The sequence below is a fragment of the Centrocercus urophasianus genome, unplaced genomic scaffold (assembly GCF_019232065.1).
Source record: "Centrocercus urophasianus isolate 14NV4802_14NV808 unplaced genomic scaffold, USGS_Curo_1.0 seq_21, whole genome shotgun sequence".
Classification (NCBI taxonomy): Eukaryota; Metazoa; Chordata; class Aves; order Galliformes; family Phasianidae; genus Centrocercus; species Centrocercus urophasianus.
Genome location: NW_024884767.1, coordinates 2,512,908 through 2,530,998, shown reverse-complemented (window position 1 = coordinate 2,530,998; position 18,091 = coordinate 2,512,908). Strand labels below are relative to the sequence as shown.

The window sequence follows — 18,091 nt, the reverse complement described above, 5'->3', positions numbered from 1 at the left end:
AAAAAAAAAAAAAAAAAAAAAAAAAAAGCATTCTGCTCTGTATATGTAAGGAAGAAAGGCGAATTGCTATATGTCATAATGTAAGAGCTGAAGATCACGAATTCTTCTCCATTTGAGAAGTATACTTAACTAATGGTCTTAGACAAAAAGTCTAAGAGTTTTTCTCTTTGGAAACTCTGGGAGTCCAACATGTAAAAGAACAAGAAATAAGATTTTGGAACTACACCACAAAATAGTAATTATCCCAAAACAAGATGGTGTGCTGGTTGTTTGCTTGGATGCGTATTTAGCGACTAGATGTTTTTCATGCAGCTTCTCTCAGTTCTGGTGGGAACTTGATAAAACACCACAAAAAGCTGAGTGAATGATTTCATTTTAAAGGCATCTTACCAGTGGGCTACCATCAGTCCAGCGGAAGTCACGCTCAAACATTTTGTCATTGAGGCCAATCCACTGGTAGTCATGCCCAATACCTAATGGGAAAAGAACCAGCGGGATATTTTTATTAACTTTCCCATAAATGGCAGTGATTTCATCAAAGAAAATTAAAAGAATTTGCTCAGAATGAATCAGACATCCTGTTCTTAAGATTCTTCTAATACCTATGCAAACAACTATTTACAGTTATTTTCAGCTGATTTTTATTTTCAACTTTTTTTTTTAAATTTTGATTTGAGATATCTATAATAAAAACAGATTCTCATCTAACATTTTTAAACAATCTTGCCTCTTCTCTCCTGACTACATCCCCCAAAGAAAACAGATTTGTTTCCTATCAGTGCACATATCAGGAAACCACACTGAAAAAAGCCGTGTATTTAAGTCTACATTTTTAAAGTTTTATTTAGACTGTAGACTGTAACCAAAGTCCAGATTGTGCAGCATTTGGACACAGGAACCCTTTATGCCCACCTAATATGATGGCATTCATGTTATTTGAACAAGAAATGTAAAGCCACCAGAAAAAAGTTTCATTATTTTCAATGCCAGAACTCTGTGTCTCATTCACTTCCTCAAAAAATGAAAATATTCTTCGTAACAAATCGTAGTTTAGTAGAGATAGGAACATCACACGGCAGAAGTAAACACCAGGAAAATGAAGTGCATCTTTTAAACACTCTTAGTGCATTTTAACATGGAAATGCAAACGCAGAACAAACAGGAGGATACATTGTGAATCCTGCACTTGTTTAGAGAGATGATAACATACGTACGGTTCACAAAGACTTGTTCCTCATGGGATAAAATGCTTGTCAAATGGGCCCCTTGTAGGCGGCATTCTCTCTCGGCCGTATCCCAGGTACGTCGGTGGGCAAAGTATTTGTAGCACTGTCCTTGGAACTTGTGCCAACCATAATCACAAGTCTCTGTGTCTGTGACAAATAAACAAACCACAATTCTGATAATGGGTGTGAAATATAAATGTTTTACATGGATGGATTTTTTGCAAGCACAAGGTGAAGATATCCACTATCTGTAAAGAGGTATGAACACAAGCAATGAGCACTCATCCTTGAGTACTCATTCAATTTGTTTTGTCTACCCACTTCAGTGTAAGCTTCAAGTATATTATTTGTGCAAGGAATATACCCATAACTGGTAACTGACCTGCTGATTGAATTATGCTGTACACCGACAATTCCACAAGGGCATTTTTACTCCATTACCCAGGGTGAACGAAATGCCTTTATGCTACATTGCAGTCAGTCTATATATCATCTGAACTTTCTGAGTCGTCTGTATGTGAGGATTAGGATTTTTATTTGTAAGGGCAAATAGTTCTGTGAATGACTGCACTGAATTACCTTGGTTTGGAAGAAACTAATAATGGAAAATAATCATGCAGGAAAGTTCTTACTGTTGTTCAGTCCACAGATGCAAAGTTGCAATATTACCTTTCTGATTTTACTTCTCCAAATCCTTCACAAAAACCCATCTTCCTTGATAAACTATCAATTAATGAGCTTTAGGCATCAGTTTCAAAAGAAGGCTATAAAGCTGAAATACAAACTAATGTACACTGCCAGTACTCACATGAGGGACAATGCTGATAAGAATATGTAATAGTCAAAAGTTCATATCAGCCAATATTTCCTTTTACATAAAGAGAAATAAACATGATCCTCAGAACAATCTGTGGATTTGATATTAATTGTTTTGTCAAGGGTAGGCAAATGCAATCAGAATACGGAGAATATGGTAAAGAACAAGATTTCCATCCCAAGTCTGCTTCTGGACCAGCACTGTAGGAATGAATCACAGATGTAACTCAGCATTAATAAGACACGCAATAACAAATATGATGCCTGGGTTAATCTGATCTGTGCTTGATAATGGGAAGAACCTGTCATTGAGAGAGCTTTAGAGAGGAATGGGACAAACTTCAGAGAAATCTCAGGATTATTTTGAGCCGTGGTGGGTAAAGTGGCACCAAAAAGGACACTTTTTGGTGGCACAAGGTTATGGTGTGTTCTGACTACAGCTGATTCCAGCAAACTAAGCACACGCTACTCATCCTGAAGAGCCTCAGCTGCATGATGATAACGGAAACAAAAGCTTCTGTTTAATCTCCAAACAGGAATTTGTGACTTCCCAGAAGGTCTTGTATCAATGACCAAACAAAGCCTTATCTGAAAGCAACCATCTTGCCTTTCCAGTGTTATACATGCATTGTGGGTATGAATCTGATCTCTTGTTTTCAGTTAAGTAATACAGATAATTGTTAGTAAGATTCTCTGGCCTGAAGGACTCTTTGCACTTTTTCAGGAAAAAGCCAAATACTATAGAATAGCCAATAACATATGTCTGCGCATAATTTAACTATGATATTTCTCAGGTTTGAGCTGCTACCACTGAGTCAGTTTTGGAAAAACAAATCACAACAGAAGGCTGATTCTTAATTCACAGAAGGAAGATGCTGCTTATATCCTGAAGCATGAATGTGTCAATTTTTGGAAGTTTTTTGCCTTTTTTAATCTTCTGAGACAAAAACTAAACTTTAAAATATATGAATGGATATGTGCAAACATATAACTTCAGAGGCTTTCCCTGTCAGCTCTTGGCAACGTCAGTAACAAAACAATTATTGTCTTACGAATCTCATATCAAAATCTTGTTTTAGGTCATCACATGGATATACTGAATATGAAGGCATAATACAGCTTACGCTTGTTACCTCTTTTCTATTTTCAACAAGCTAAGCTGCAGAAAGCTGCTTGTGCTTTGGCTAATACCAGATATGAAAAAGAGATGTAATCTATACTATCAACTTGTTAGTTTTTGGTGTTTTCTGCTTTGCATTCTGTAGGAGGTGCAGGCTGTAATCTCTGGGATCTAGGCCATTTCGAAGTTTAGTCTGCCTTTGGCTCCTTGAACGTTTTTTTAACCACACATTGCTGACTAACAGTGCCGTGTACTCTCTGAAGGCACTTCAGCTTTTATTATTCATCTTGTTCAGGGACAACCCTATCCCACAGGAAAGAAGCCAGATAACAACAAGGCATGTGTTGCATGTTGAGAATACTGTGGCTGGAGAGCGAGAGCAGATCAGGGCTGTGCTAGTCTGGCTCCAGCACAGGAGGAGCTTCACAGTTTGAGAGAAGGTCTGCAGAAAGGTTGAATGGGAGATAAGGAGTCTTGAAGAAAAGACTAAAAGATCAGGCTCAAAGAATGAGATATAAATGGCCTGAGCATAAATCATAAATCATACTACTGAATACAATACTGCATTTTCATTATATACTTATTCTGGGTTGTAATCACAGCTTTCTGCAACCTTGCTCCAAAATATGATGGAAAGACTGATAAACTGCGTGCTAAATTTACGGTATTTTAAAAGTTGTCTGAGTAAGCCTCAGGATTTATTACAACTTACAGGCTCCAGTGATGTGTGCAAGGAGACACCCACACAGCTCCTGCTCTTTGCAACTGCAATTGTATACATGTAACAACATCTCTAAAGACTGCATTAAAAAAATGTATTAAATCTGTTCATTTAATACACAGACAGGCATGATAAGTACATTTTCAACAGCTGAAATACACTGCTGTACATCCTTTGTGTTTAGATAAATTTCATAAGAGGCATAAAGTAAATAAAAGAGTGAAAAACAGGTATTAGAACATAGAGTCTTACTCAGCTGTGAATTTTATCTGTGACTGTCACAAAATGATAGAATCACAGAATCACAGAATTGTAGGGGTTGGAAGAGACCTCCAGAGATCATCGAATCCAACCCCCAACTGTCAGTTTTAAGGTATCTAACAAAAGTATTGGGCCCATTAGCTCGCATGTCTTGAAGAGGAACCATTTCTAAATATTCAAAATAGCCCTTTCTCAGCTGCAAGACATCAGCTAGAGACCATCTGTTTTCAGAAATTATCTCTGCATTGAGCCTTTCTCAAATACATCCATCCCAGCCTACCAAGTTCAGGGAACAAAGTGAATCAAATGAGACAGAGGTAATCATAAGCATTTCAACAAAGAATTTATGTATGAATAATGTTATTTAAAAAAAAAAAAAAAAAACAAACAACACATTGTTCCTGATACAATTATAAAGAAAAAAAGCTGTTTTGCTTTCAGAACCTGAAACACAGACCAGCTGGCTATAGTATCCCAAGGAGGCATGTCCAGCAACAAACACAAAGGCATCATTACAAAACACTGGGCCACGCGTGCAGCTGCATTTGGTAAACAGACTTAGCTAGGTGTGCCTGCAGGGATCCTGGCAGTGGAGAAAACCAAAGTTTGAGTCTGAAATGCAAACAACATGCCTTGAAAGCAGGTAGATAACAGAGAGAATAACAAGGAGAGGGGGAAACAAAAAGCGAAGGTAACTCAAGCCATTCAAGGAAGGAAAAGGAAGGTAGAAGTACATGCTCGTCTACCCAATTACTCTTGATGCTGCTGCCCAAATTGTAATTCTCTACCAATCTGTTGTTTCCAATGTAAACATGAAATATGGTTCCCCTCATCCTAAATATGAGCAGCTAAATACTGAATCAACAGTTGCATATATTGAAGTGCTGCACTGTACATCTTCTCTGGCATTCATTCCACAAAATGTGTGCAAGATACCTAGCTTGTCCCCTCTCCTCCTTTCTCAGCCATGGAGTGTGTGAAGCAACACTCTGGGAAGGGGAATTGGGATGCTCTGAGCTCTGACCTCATTTATGCAGATGCTGGAAGTTCTCAGAAGGTCTTTCCACAGAAGGATGCCAAGGCAATGACCACTGGCTCCCCTGGGATAAGGCTCATACCGAGGTCTACTTCAGTCTGCAGTCATCCTTTGAAAAACCTTTTCTGGATATTTCTGCATTTAGGAAATGACATGCAAATGTCAGCAAGTGGCATGCTGTGCTTTGAAAACATGCATGTGATGGAAAAAGAGAGTATTTTCTAGCTGAGGTCCTCCACTCCACTTTGATCTAGTCTGATTCAGAAGTAATGCTGGCATGCTGACCTACAAATCTAGTTTAAAAAGGAAACACCCTCAGTTGCTCTATTTCTAACATCAGACAACTTTAGCTCTCTTCAGGAAGAAGTTCCCGGGCTTGGATTGTCTGCTGAACCGCTTCCACCTGGCAAGAAAAATGTCTGTCACAGAGCCAGTTACAGCTCACTGGTTCTCAGAACCGATTCTTTCACTCTGGGTTAGATCACCCTGAAGGCTCCTCAGCTTCTACCACCTACTGGAGCTCCTGGGTTTATCCCCACGTCACATTTCCAAAAGTTGGCACACACTTAAAACTGTGGGGCTTTATGTCAGCTGGAAATCCACTATCCTCATTTTGAATTTGGTTTTCAGAAGCAACGTGCATTCATTTCTTCCTCACTTCCATCATATTTTGAATACTCAGCACTATGTCTAAGAAAGCCCTTCAACTTCACTTTTTCTGAGGATCTCTAAAATGAATAGTATATACTGAAGAAAAAAAAAGAGAAAGTAATGAAATATAATCTTAGTGTGCTCAACTCCACCTTTCCTGTGGCACTGAGGTACATACTCTGTTGTTCTGGCTGGTCTTTAAATCTAGTGAGGTCAGGACTGGTGCCCTGAAATAAAGCCTGCTTGCCAGACAACTGCATCTCAATTGCCAACACGGTTTTATTTTGTCTGGTGGAGTGGAAATTTGGCACTGAACAATTTTCCCAAGTCTCAAACCACTGCAGGACTTTAAGTGGAGGAAATTTAAATTCCAAAGCTGAGTGAGCAGGGCTCTGGTTCTGATTGACAAACTAGGAAATGTTCCCATTAACCACCTAAAATGCACTCTCAGATTAGTCATAAAAAGCAGCTGAAAGCTACCATGGTACTCGGAGCCCATCACTACTATGCATTTGCTGAAATTAAAGGTAGAAAGAAGGAGAGGAGCAAAAACACTTCTTTCTTTTGTTGCGAGAATATTGACAACTCGTAATTTTTAAGAGCAAATTCAGAATTCCTTTCAAATCACAAGGTTGGGCAGACTACTGAAAAAATTCAACAGTGAAAAGTCCTGGAGCCAGTCAGCTTCAAGAGGTTTAAACTCTAAGAAACATCTCTATAGGTTGAACTGGAAGAGTTTTCAAACTGCCTTCCACTCACTGAATATGAGACACAAGCCTGAAAATTGGTAGCACATTGAAGGGTTAAGACACAGCATTAATTACACAAATCGAAAGGTCCAGTTCATTCCCCTGTGAATGAAACTACTCAGCTGAAGAAAAAGAAATTTTTATAAGCTTCAGAAAGTACATTTTAAGGTCCCCTTTCTTTTTCCTATAGAGATGTCTTCATTAATTTTACCGACAGAACAGATTTTGCTACCCGTATTGCACTCCTATATCTACACACTAAGTAAATATCTTGCAGCATGGATATTTCTCTTAAATACAACAACATTTCTTGCAACTCAATGTTCTAACAGTTACAGAAAATCCGATGTTTGATCTCATTTCAATTGTCCCATTCAGAAAATTTTAAAACTTACTTGTAATTGTGGTCCTGCAACATACTTCTCCTAAAATAACACCAAATGAATCAATATAGAAAAGTTTGGGATGAAAATGTCAAGGTTATGAACCTCAGAGAATTGATATATAATCTAGTATACTGAGTGGGATATTTCCTACTTTCAAGTGACAGCTGTCTGAAGTGATGTGTTCTGATATGTCTTTCACACTACATGTAATTACTTTAAAACAAAAGTTCAGAAGGCAGTAAAATTTTGTTCCACTCATTATCCCAAAGGCATCCTACAGTGGTGAAATAGCCTGATTTTGTGCCTGCAAGCCAATCTGAACAGGATGTGTTTGCCTTGGATCCCAGTTTCAGTTAACATTCAGTACTGCAATAGTACGAATTTTGATCGATTAAGCATGTGGATAGTGTTTGCTCTCATCCATCTGAGAAAGATGGTGTAAATGTAATGCTAAACAAAGAGCCCTCAGCTACAAATCATGGGAGTCTAACATACTCAAATTTTGTTCAGACTAAAAAATGCAAACCCATCTCATAATTATGATTTCCCATAAATCTTAATAGTTTCTTCTATCCTTTATCTACTAGAAGAAGCTACCTTAATCTAGCTATTCCAGAAGACTATTTAAATGGAAACAGATAGGTGTATAAAGTTGGAAGTCTCTTAGGTACCTGCTGGTATGACTCATCTCTCTAAAATGTTTCTCCACTGTTTGGAAAACAATAACAAAAATGACGACAACAACAAAACAAGACAAAATGAAGACGTTCTACTCTTCATATTGAAGGTAGCTATGTAGCATAACAATGTGAGAGAAGAGGAAAAAGGATGAAAGGATAAACTTCTGAGTTTAACAAGAATGGACAGTTGGCTGAGTATGAGCCAGCAGCGTGCCCAGGTGGCCAAGAAGACCAGTAGACCAGTGGCATGCTGGCTTGTATCAGGAAAGTTGTGGTGAGCAGGACTAAGAGAGTAATCCTGCCCCTGTACTCGGCACTGGTGAGGCCTCACCTTGAGCACTATGTTCACTTTTGGGCACCTCAGTACAGAAAGGAGAATGAGATGGTGGAGCAGGTCCAAAGAAGGCAATAAAGCTTGTGAAGGGCTTGGAAAAGATGCCCTATGAGGAGAGACTGAAGGTACTGGGGCTGCTTAGTCTGGGGAAGAAGAGGTTGAGGGGAGACCTTACTGCTCCCTTTGCACCAGTATCTGGAAGGCGCTTACAGCGAGAGAGGGGCCGATCTCTTCTCACTGGTGACAGGTGACAGAACGAGCGGAAATGGCCTCAAGATGCAACAGGATAAGTTTAGGTTGGATATGAGGAAACACTTCTTTACAGAAAGGGTTGTTAAGCGCTGGAATAGGCTCCCCAGGGCAGTGGCTGAGTCACCATCCATGGATGTATTTAAAAACCATTTGGATGTGGTGCTCAAGGCCACGATTTAGTGGAGGGCTGTTAGAGTTAGGGTAGTATGGTTAGGTGGTGGTTGGACTCGATGATCTTAAAGGTCTTTTCCAATTTTATGATTAAGATGAAACATATATAAGCATGACTTCCGGCACTTCAACTCACTTAAGTTCTCATGGAAAACATGACAGAATTTTTCCTCTTTCACAGCCACATACACAAGACTTAAGTCATTCTAGATTTAAAAGCATATCTTACCTTGCTCACAGAGAGCACCGATATAGCTCGGTAGACACAGGCAAGTAAAAGTATTGAGGCCATCTATACATGTGGCTCCATTGCGGCATGGGTTAGACTGGCATTCATCAATATCTACAACATACAGATAAAAATGTTTTTATAATTCACTCAGCTATCAGAAGGGAAATGTTATTCTGCCTTATTCATAATTATTACTTGGACAAGTTCACACCAAAAAAATGAAGTATTGCGAAAGATCCAAGAGAGTGGTTTTATTTGCATGACAGCTGATTTCGTACACATTTCCTTTCTCTTCATCCCAAAAGCAAGAAGCAGTTTATTCAGTAAATGTGACTTTACTGATCCAAGAATCCTGCACTCCTGCTTTAATTTGTAAATATTCAGCACTGCATTGTATAGCTGAGAAAGAAGTTATCTTGCACAGCAGGACCACTATCAGTAGAGAATTTTGCCTGGATTTGTGACCATCACACAAAAAAAATTCTCATCAAGCAGTGGAAACCTCAAATATCTTCACAAATCTCAAATGAAAGGAAAAAAAAATATTCTCTGATCTTTGGCTGGTAACCAGGGGATTCTTTGACAAAGAGAAACATCTAAGATGCAGTATCTAAACTGTGACTTCTAGCAGCAACAACCCACTAATGAACTACAAATTTCATCCATGTAAGCCAGGAAAAATACTGGCTAAGTATTTTTTTTAATCATCTATCTTCCTGCAGAAAACAAATGAAACCATAGTAGTCCTGATAATTGTTCTGCACTGATATCAATCTTTGTCTTTTTTTCTCCCCAGTATATTATAAGTGGAATTCATTTTAGCAATATTGCATAAGGTTTTTTTCTTTCATATTCAGTGGATGACAAACAAACCCATGATACTGATCAGGGAATTAAATTAAAAACTTTTCCAAAGACTAAACTTGTGCAAAAGTTGTATACAAAATAGCCACACTGCTAGTTTCATCGTAATTTGGCTTGTTGGTTTGAAAGGAAAAGAAAGGAAAAACTGTTTATCCTGAACTGTATGGGTGAGTTTCTCAACCCAAGTTCATAGCACAGAAATCCAGGTGTCACAAGCAGTTTGAAGAGATCCTCTGCTAAAAGAGTTATTAAAATACTAACCTTTACCAGAAATGCATCTGATTATGGTCATACTTAAAATTTTCTTGAAAAAATACCAGCTAACGTTCAATGGTTATATTTGGGTCTCGGCTATTTTACCACTCTTTAATATAATTACACGATGCTTTTAAGGAATTATCCTGAATAAACTGATTTTACTTAATGTATTTAGGAATTTAATGTTTGTGCTTCTAGGTGATTCAGTTATAATTCACTTACATTTGTGTGTGCACATGCTTGTGCACACTACAGGCAGAGAGAAAAGGGGACAGTGGACCTATTTGTGTTCTCTTCTTAAGTAAGGCTTTACTGCAGAATATTTTCATATGTTCATGTTTTCTTCAACTTAAAAAAAAAAAAAAACAACCTACTTTTGCAAATCTCATGTATGAAAACTTTATACTTAAATTAATCTAAAGACAATCCAGTATCTTGATGACATCAACTTACCTAATTCACACTGCTCACCATTGAAACCTGGCAAACATGTACAAATGTAAAATGAACCACGTGGATAGCAGGTACCACCATTAAGGCAGGGATTACTTTTGCATGGATCTTGTCCTGTTAAGTAGAAAAATAAAGTTTACCCTGTGGTCTCAAAGTGCTGATATCTTTTCGAATTTTTGGAAAAATAAATCTTTCTTCATTTTTGTACTGATATTGCAAGACCTACTATTGTTACAGAAACTACAATAATAAGATAGAATATTAAGATACTTTTGTAAAATAATAAAGTTCATTTTCAGGCATCACTATTTACAACTTCAAAAATTACATGGCATTCACTGTGAACCAACATAAATAATTTTCAGAATCTGTACTACATTTGGCAGTCACAATGATCTACTGAGGATTTAGTCAGCATGACACGACAATTAATTATAGCTGAAAATAGTTAAACATAAGCAAAATGAATGGAAAATGCTTTTGCTTTTTTTGAACAGGGTTAGTTTATGTAGAATGACTGGGTACACAGAACATATATCTCTTGAATATACTGCCTGCCTGTTGATGGTTCATTTCATTATATTCAAACGATCAGATTCTTATTCACAGATTCTTATTTCTTTGAAAGTATGTTTTCATCCATGTACATTTCTCACCTTTCCTTAAACCACACTTCAAGAATACAAATAAAGGTACTGAGTACATTTGTAGCTGAACTAAACATTAAGATAAAAGCTTACCTGCTGTGAAATCCTCAGGTTTTACGGGAGTTATCATTTAAATAGATTTTTCTTGCAGAGGTGACTTCTAGTGATGTGTATTTCAATTAAGTTTAAATACCTAGGTATTTGCAAATGATTTAATGCCTAGGAGCAATCACTCACACAAAAGTTCACTAGACAACGATTCATATCCACTTCTCAGCATTAGAGAAAAATTATTAAGACAACCCTTTTGGGATACAAGAATAAAGACCTAACTTACAAAATGGGTAAGAGTTTTGTCATCTAAGTTGATTCAAAGACAGGAAAAAACTTTATATTTTGGTTACATTTTCCCAAAGTGGTTTGGCTATTCTTTATAAAATAAAAGACAACATCTGTTTTACCCTTCCAGGTAAAATTTTTATGGAAGCAGTGTTCTTAAAGTACCAAATTCCCTATCTACTCGCTGGAGGTAAACTAAGTTCTGTTTAAAGCCTCCAAGAGAAAATCCCCCTTTATAAGTTTGGGCATGTAAGTAAGTGGGCAGACTCTTGCTCCAGAGGTTTTCAAAAGAATCTAATAATCTTAAAATAGAGTTCTTTTAGGACTGCTTATGTCTAAATCCAAAAAGCAAACCAATGTTAAGCACGTAATTTTACTGTGCATGTGTTTATCTACAGATAATTTTCTGGTAAACATGTTCAAATTCATAGCTACCTGGATTATCTGAAGATATACAATAGAAAGCTATGTAATTTTAAACTTGCCTTTTTCCTTCTTCAGCTATATCTAGATAAAATAAATTGAAGTTATACTCCTCATAAAGATCCTACCTGCACCATCTGTGTATTTGATTAAATGGTGCCTAATAACCATTAATGTAAACCAAAATATTGTAGCAAATTACGTCTAACAAGAAGATTTATAATTTATGAAAGATAGATGCTTTATTAACTAGGTAAGCTACAGATAAACTGAATTCATGAAGCCTCAGTTTCTTCTTGGAAAATCACCTTGTAGATTAAGAAAATATATTTTTAATGGAAAATTCCAGTACTTAAAATGCAGCCAGATCTGCTCTGCAAAGTAATAATACTCTGAAAATCCTACCTGTAAACCAGTTGTATAAGTGCTATCATCATGCAAACACAGAACAGCTATCAGATAAAATAACTGCATATATCTTCATAGAAAACTGGAAAAATGTATAATCACAGCTGAATTCTCTATCACAATCAGTGTTATCATCCTGACTTTTAGAACTTGCTGGGCAGCCCAAGTCTGATCCAGAGCTTCATGATGCAAACACTCAGGAAATGTCACTGACTTGAGTTTTGGTCTCCCATCCTCCTTCATTTTATCACAGTAGAGTTTACCATCATACTGATGTCAGGCTTGAGGGTCATGAGTTCTGTTGTATTTCATTGCCATACCTCTTATCAGAGTTAAGATATTCATTTACAATTATCATAACAAATATATATAACAGTGATCATATGTGGAAGTTACCTGGAATTTGCACTGCTGTGCCTTCAACCGAACCCATACTTGTGCCAATCAGGAAATCTGATCCATTAGTGACTTCCGGAAGAGAAAATGATGAAGTTACAAGTTCAATAGTATTTAGCTCCTCAGAGCTTATTGTTGACTGTTCATTTGAATAAGGATTATTTCCAGGGGCTGCATTGTTTGTTGCAATGTTAGAAGAAACTGTTGTGATCTCCTGTCGACCAAGCAAAGCTGACTGTGTTTCCAAGCTTCTGTCCAAAGGCTCTAAGGATGAAGTTAGCATTGTAACTGTTTCGTGGTCAGGTTTAAATACTCCAACTTCTATACTGTCAGGTAAATCTGAAGCAGGTGTGGATGAAAGCCTTGGTGTCTCTCTCTCAGTACTCCTATCACTTTCTTGACTGGGATTTTTTACTCTCTCTGAAGAAAATTCAATTTCTATGGTGCTAAGTTTTGGAATATCTGTGCTTGTTCTTTCTCCAAAATTCAGAAAAGCAGTAGGGTAGTCACGTATTGATGGAGAATCTCCAGAAACAGTAGCATTTTCCTCAGTAAGCAGATCATTTACAGAAGATTCTGTCTCCTCTGACCTCTCTGTTACAAGTTTATTAAAGTGAGGAGTACTTTCAGTAGTTATGCTTTCTGATTCAGGCTCAGAAGAAAACTCTATCAGAGAAGACTCTGTTGTATCTAGGTCTGTTGTGGGTGGTTTATAAGTTGCTGCAATATCAGAACTAACCTCTTTGAAAGTTCCATCTGATGAGTGATCAGACTGATCTGAATCCTTTGCAGATGATGTACTTGGAATGATTACCTCAGGATATTCAGATACTCCGTTAACTAACTGAACAGTTACCGAGGATTTGGGATTTTGAGAAACAGAATTTAAACTTACTGAGTCTGTTTCTTCATACTCTGCTGCTGACGCTGATTTTGTTTGTACATATACTGTAGAGTGCTTTTCTTCACTACTGCTAGATGATACAGTTGCATGTTGGGACGTACTCTGTGTGGTGACCATACTTACATCAAATGTGTCACTTGTCAAAGCCTTTTCTGTCTCCATAGTCAAATCTGGTGTGAGGGAAGGAACCACAGGCTTTTTATCACCTGATTCTTCTTGGCCCATTCCAGAAAACCCAGTAACAGACATTGTTTCACTTTGATCTGTTACTATTTGGTTGTTTGCTGAAGTATAAAGCTCATGCATATCATCTGCACTGCTTGTGCTTCCAACATGTCTAGCCTCGAACTCAGATTCTTTAGAGTCATGAGGCATATGGGGGCTTACCAGCGCGGGTACTGTTGGAAGGAAAATTCCCAGTTCATTGAGTATGGTAGTTGTGAGAGTTTCTGTTGCAAACTGCATAGCATACCCTGAACCTACATCCTTGTCTACTAATTTTGGTCCATGTCCAGCTGTCACCGATCCACTCTTTGGCTGAATGGAAGTAGTCAAAGAAAGATTATCACCAGATCGAGATATATTCTCTTCAATTATAGAAAAATTAAGTGTTGAATCATACTTATCCTCTTCAGCTTTCATGCTATCATCACTGCCATACGTTGACTGTATGGCAAGATTTGGCGTTGTCTGCACACTTATTATATCTTCAGGCATTGACTTGGAGTGATCCATGTCTATAATAGTTGTTTTTTCTGATGGGATTTGAAGTCGTTCTTCAATTAGTGTAATATCACCATAAACAGAAACATTCAGTGTAAGATGTCTTCTATCATCAACCACTGGAATAATATCCAGTGACATCCCAGTATCACTTGTCAGCTCTTCTGATGTAGCTGTCTTTGGATCAGCAGCAGTTTGATTTGCCACAATCTCTTTTTCTTCTGTAAAAAGTGAACCTAATCCTGTGATCACAGTCTGTGATCCATCTCCTGGTGCATCTGTTGTCATAACTTTAGGATAAATTTCCTCAGGAACCTGAGATGAAGCAGATAGTTCGACTTCCGTCACAGGAGGTATTGTAAAATGAGTAAATGCATCAGGGGGAAATGAATCTGAAACACCATCCTGACCAGATCCCTCTCCAGAACTTTCAGGAAATATTCTGCTTGGCATTTTTGTTGCTGAGGTTGAAAGAGATTTTCCCATTTCAAGATAAGGAGTTTCACTCAGTATTACAGAAACAGGAGTTATGTCATCTGTAGCCACCATATGTGAAGATTCCTCATGAGAAACATCTCCAGGAGTAGCTATTGGCCTGTTTGTTTCATTTTCTCCCCTCCTATGGTCCATTTCCTTATTGTAAGGTTCTTCAATCACAACAAAATAATGTGTTATCTCTTTGTCTTTAGAGTTGGAGCGATTGGAACTCTCTTCTTCTAAAGCTGGGGAACTGGTGGCCATTGAGTATGCAGTTTCTGTCAGCAGCTCTGCTGCAGTAGTTCTAATTTCTCCATTAATTTCAGCATTTGATTCAGTGCTTCCACTTTCAAAGACTTGTGTCATGTCAGTGGAAAGTTTGGGTCCTACACTTGCAGGAAGAAAAGACTGAGGACTTAAAGTATTTGTGGTTTCTTTGACAGCCAGTGACTCCACTGAAGAAATAACAGTAAACTCATCTCCCGATCCTTGTCCTGAAAATAATGGATCACTGATGAGATCATTGTTTGTTGGTTTTTCTTCTTTAGGTGTCAGGAGTAATCTGGGAATATCTTCTGTGGGAAAAACATTTTGTACCAACTTCTCTTCTTCCTCTGTACCTGCAACAGGAGAAGTTAAGTATTTCCTTTCAATTATTGCAGACTCAGTAACTCTGTCATTATTAAATGGCAACAATATTTTTTCACCAGATTCAGCTTCTACTTTGTTTTCTTCTGAATATGGTCTGATAGTAGGAACATCTAAAAATTCCACATGTTCATGGTTAGCCTGTGTACTTCTGAAGAATGGATCCTCCATTGCTTCTCCAGAAGATTCTATTGCTTTTGTTGAAATTTCCCTTGGCCTGTCTTGCCATGAGTGCACATCTTCTGACACAGGAAGATTTGTAGCAAAAGATGTCACTGTCAGCTCATTAGCTGTTTTCTCTTCCATTTTTGTATCAGTTACAGTTCGCAAAATGGTGATGTCATATTCAGGATTTGTGACTAGCTCATTAGGTTCAGCAGTGAAGGCATGAACCACAGCAGATGGCATGCTGACAGCTTTTCTGTCATACTGCTCTTGTGGTTCTGGTTTCCCAGTGGGTAAAATTGATGCTTTTGTAAATGATTCAGTTAAAGTTTCTGCTTCTCCAGATCCCTGATCAAAAAGTGAAAAATGCACTTTTTCCGTAGGTTCATTAGATATTAGTTTTGTGGTGCTGCTGTCAGCTTTGAGTTCTTCTCCAGAGCCATGCTCAATCATTAGAATTTTACCCAAAGAAACGGTTGAAAAGCTACCTTTTCCCTTTTTGCTTTCTGTAGACTCAGTTACTGCTTTTATGCCATCATATGTCACCATGGTGTCAAGAGTACTGTTATTAACAACTGATTCTGGAGATGACGTGACTTCAGCTCTTTGTAAATCCTTTGTTCTAATTACTGGTGCAACATGAGACGTTACCTCTCTTCTAGAACCAAGTCTTGGTTTATTGTCAGAAGGAGCTGTGTGAGTTGGTTCTGCTTCTTGTGTTTGTTCTCCTTGGTTTTCTGTACTAAAGACATTCTCAGACATCTGAATTGCTACTTCAGAATCCTTTGTTAAGCCATCTGACCCAGTACTTGAAACTGATGTTGCTGGTTCACTTCTTCCTATGTGCTCTTCATATTCTGTTGTGGCATTCTTCAGTGAAACATTGATGACATAAATATTTCCTTCATGTCTTACTGTTTGTGTTTCCATGATAGACCTTGATGGAACTGAAGTCAAAGCAGCAGACTCAATGATAACATCTATGTCTCCAGAACCTGAATCAGTAAACGGGGAGTCAGTACTTACCACTTTTCTTGTGGGACTCCCTGAAAATAAGTCTGCTGGTTCTTCAGCTGATCCTTCATTTACAAAAAGCTTCTTTTCTCTCAAGAAAGGAGAGGTGGTAACCTTTTTGATTTCAGAATGCATGGTACCTGTTACTGGTATTGTTTTTCTGAGAGGGATCTGTTCCTGACTTACAGTTCTGACTTCATTAGTAGTGCTTCCAAGCTCACCCAGTTCTGATTTTCCCTTTGCAGCAGTGGCTGAAATTTCCTGACTTGAATAAACAGTAGTCTGTAATTCTTTTTCATCTTCAACTTTCTTTTCAGTTGCAACAGAGCTGCCAACTAGTTGCTCCGTAATTAATTCAGACACAAAAGTGGTGGAAACAGTTGCTTCAGAACTTTGATCAAAAGTAGAATAAAGATTTCTTCCTCCTCCAGGCAAAGCAGAGGTGATTTCTGAAATGCTTTCAGAAATTTCTGTTGGCAGTAATGTGCCAGAACCCAGAGAAATATCTTGCACTGAAAGTGTTTCTGCAACTGCTGTTTCTGTTGTGGCTGAAGCTAAAGTGCTGTTCTCTTCTACATCCCCAGAACCTTCTAGATCTAGAAAAGAAGAAGCACTCATCTCAGTCTTTGTTGCATGAGTTGTTGCTTCCAGGTTGCTTTCAAAAGGGTACTCTGCATCAAGTTTGATAGTCGATTTATAGTAATTTCCCGGAGTGGTGGTCCCATCTTTTGGAATAAAGTCTTTCACAGCTATGCCTACAGTAGCAGTATCAAAACCTGCACTTGGAGCAGCAGTTACTGCAGAACTTTCCACAGAAATGACACTAGGAACAGAAGTTGTACCAGAAAATTTTTCATTATCTTCATGACTTGACATTGTCACAATTTCTGTGAACACAGACCTAGACAAATCAGATTCAGTGGAGCCATCTCCAGAAGATTCACTAGCAATCAAAAGCAAATTTTTTGTGTCTTTGGTAGAACTCTCCTCAGATCCATGCCACATTACAGTCTCCTTATGTTTTTGTGGTGACTGCTCATACATAGAAGTGAACTCTAAATATTTGTCTGTTGTGGTAACTTCTGATTCACCACTATATACTGGTTCTAACATTGCAACATCTGCTGTCGGTTGTGTGACTTCAAATGCCCCCATTACTTCTCCAGCTTTGCTTGGCTGCATTGTACCAGAAGCTTCAGTTTCAGAAATTATAAAGGTATTTGTTTCATTGATTTGTGAAAAGGTTACATTTTTTGAATGTGCAACACTTTCAATTTGATCACTTCTTGCTTCCTCAGCTTTTGTACTTTTAGGTGCACTTGTCACTTGTTGCTTTCCGTTGATGAATTGCAAAGCTGGAGGAGTTGTAACATCAGTAGTATTTTCACAGTCTTCTTCCTCCTCTTCAAAGTCCATAAAGTTTGGAAAGAAAGGATCCAATATTATATATTCAGATGAATCCTGCACAGAGTCTGAAGTACAGGGTTCAGTCTGAGATGATTCTGCATCAGTATGGGGTTCATCTACTGCATGAGGAAGAATGTGGCGACTGAACAGATCCAAAAACTCATTCACCGGATGATCTGCAAAAAAAAAAGAGCTTTTCATAATCCCTAAGTAACAGTCATGGTTGTGCATTATTGCAGACACATGAAGTATGAACAATCCTCGAGAGCAAGAAAAGAACAACAGAAAAGTCAAACAGCAAATTCAGTATATTCTTCCACTCACACTATG

The 18,091-nt window shown here is 37.9% G+C and overlaps 1 protein-coding gene across 1 annotated transcript in view; it reads right to left on the bottom strand.

Annotated features, from left to right (window-relative positions):
- Nucleotides 1-18,091, bottom strand: part of VCAN (versican) — a 98,779-nt gene that overhangs the window by 17,994 nt on the left and 62,694 nt on the right. Inside the window, exons 7-11 of the mRNA XM_042823087.1 lie at nt 12,424-17,937; nt 10,211-10,324; nt 8,633-8,746; nt 1,215-1,373; nt 391-473 (exon numbers count right to left, since the gene is read on the bottom strand). Coding sequence (XP_042679021.1) covers nt 391-473; nt 1,215-1,373; nt 8,633-8,746; nt 10,211-10,324; nt 12,424-17,937 — 5,984 coding nt within the window. The remainder of the gene's footprint in view (nt 1-390; nt 474-1,214; nt 1,374-8,632; nt 8,747-10,210; nt 10,325-12,423; nt 17,938-18,091) is intronic.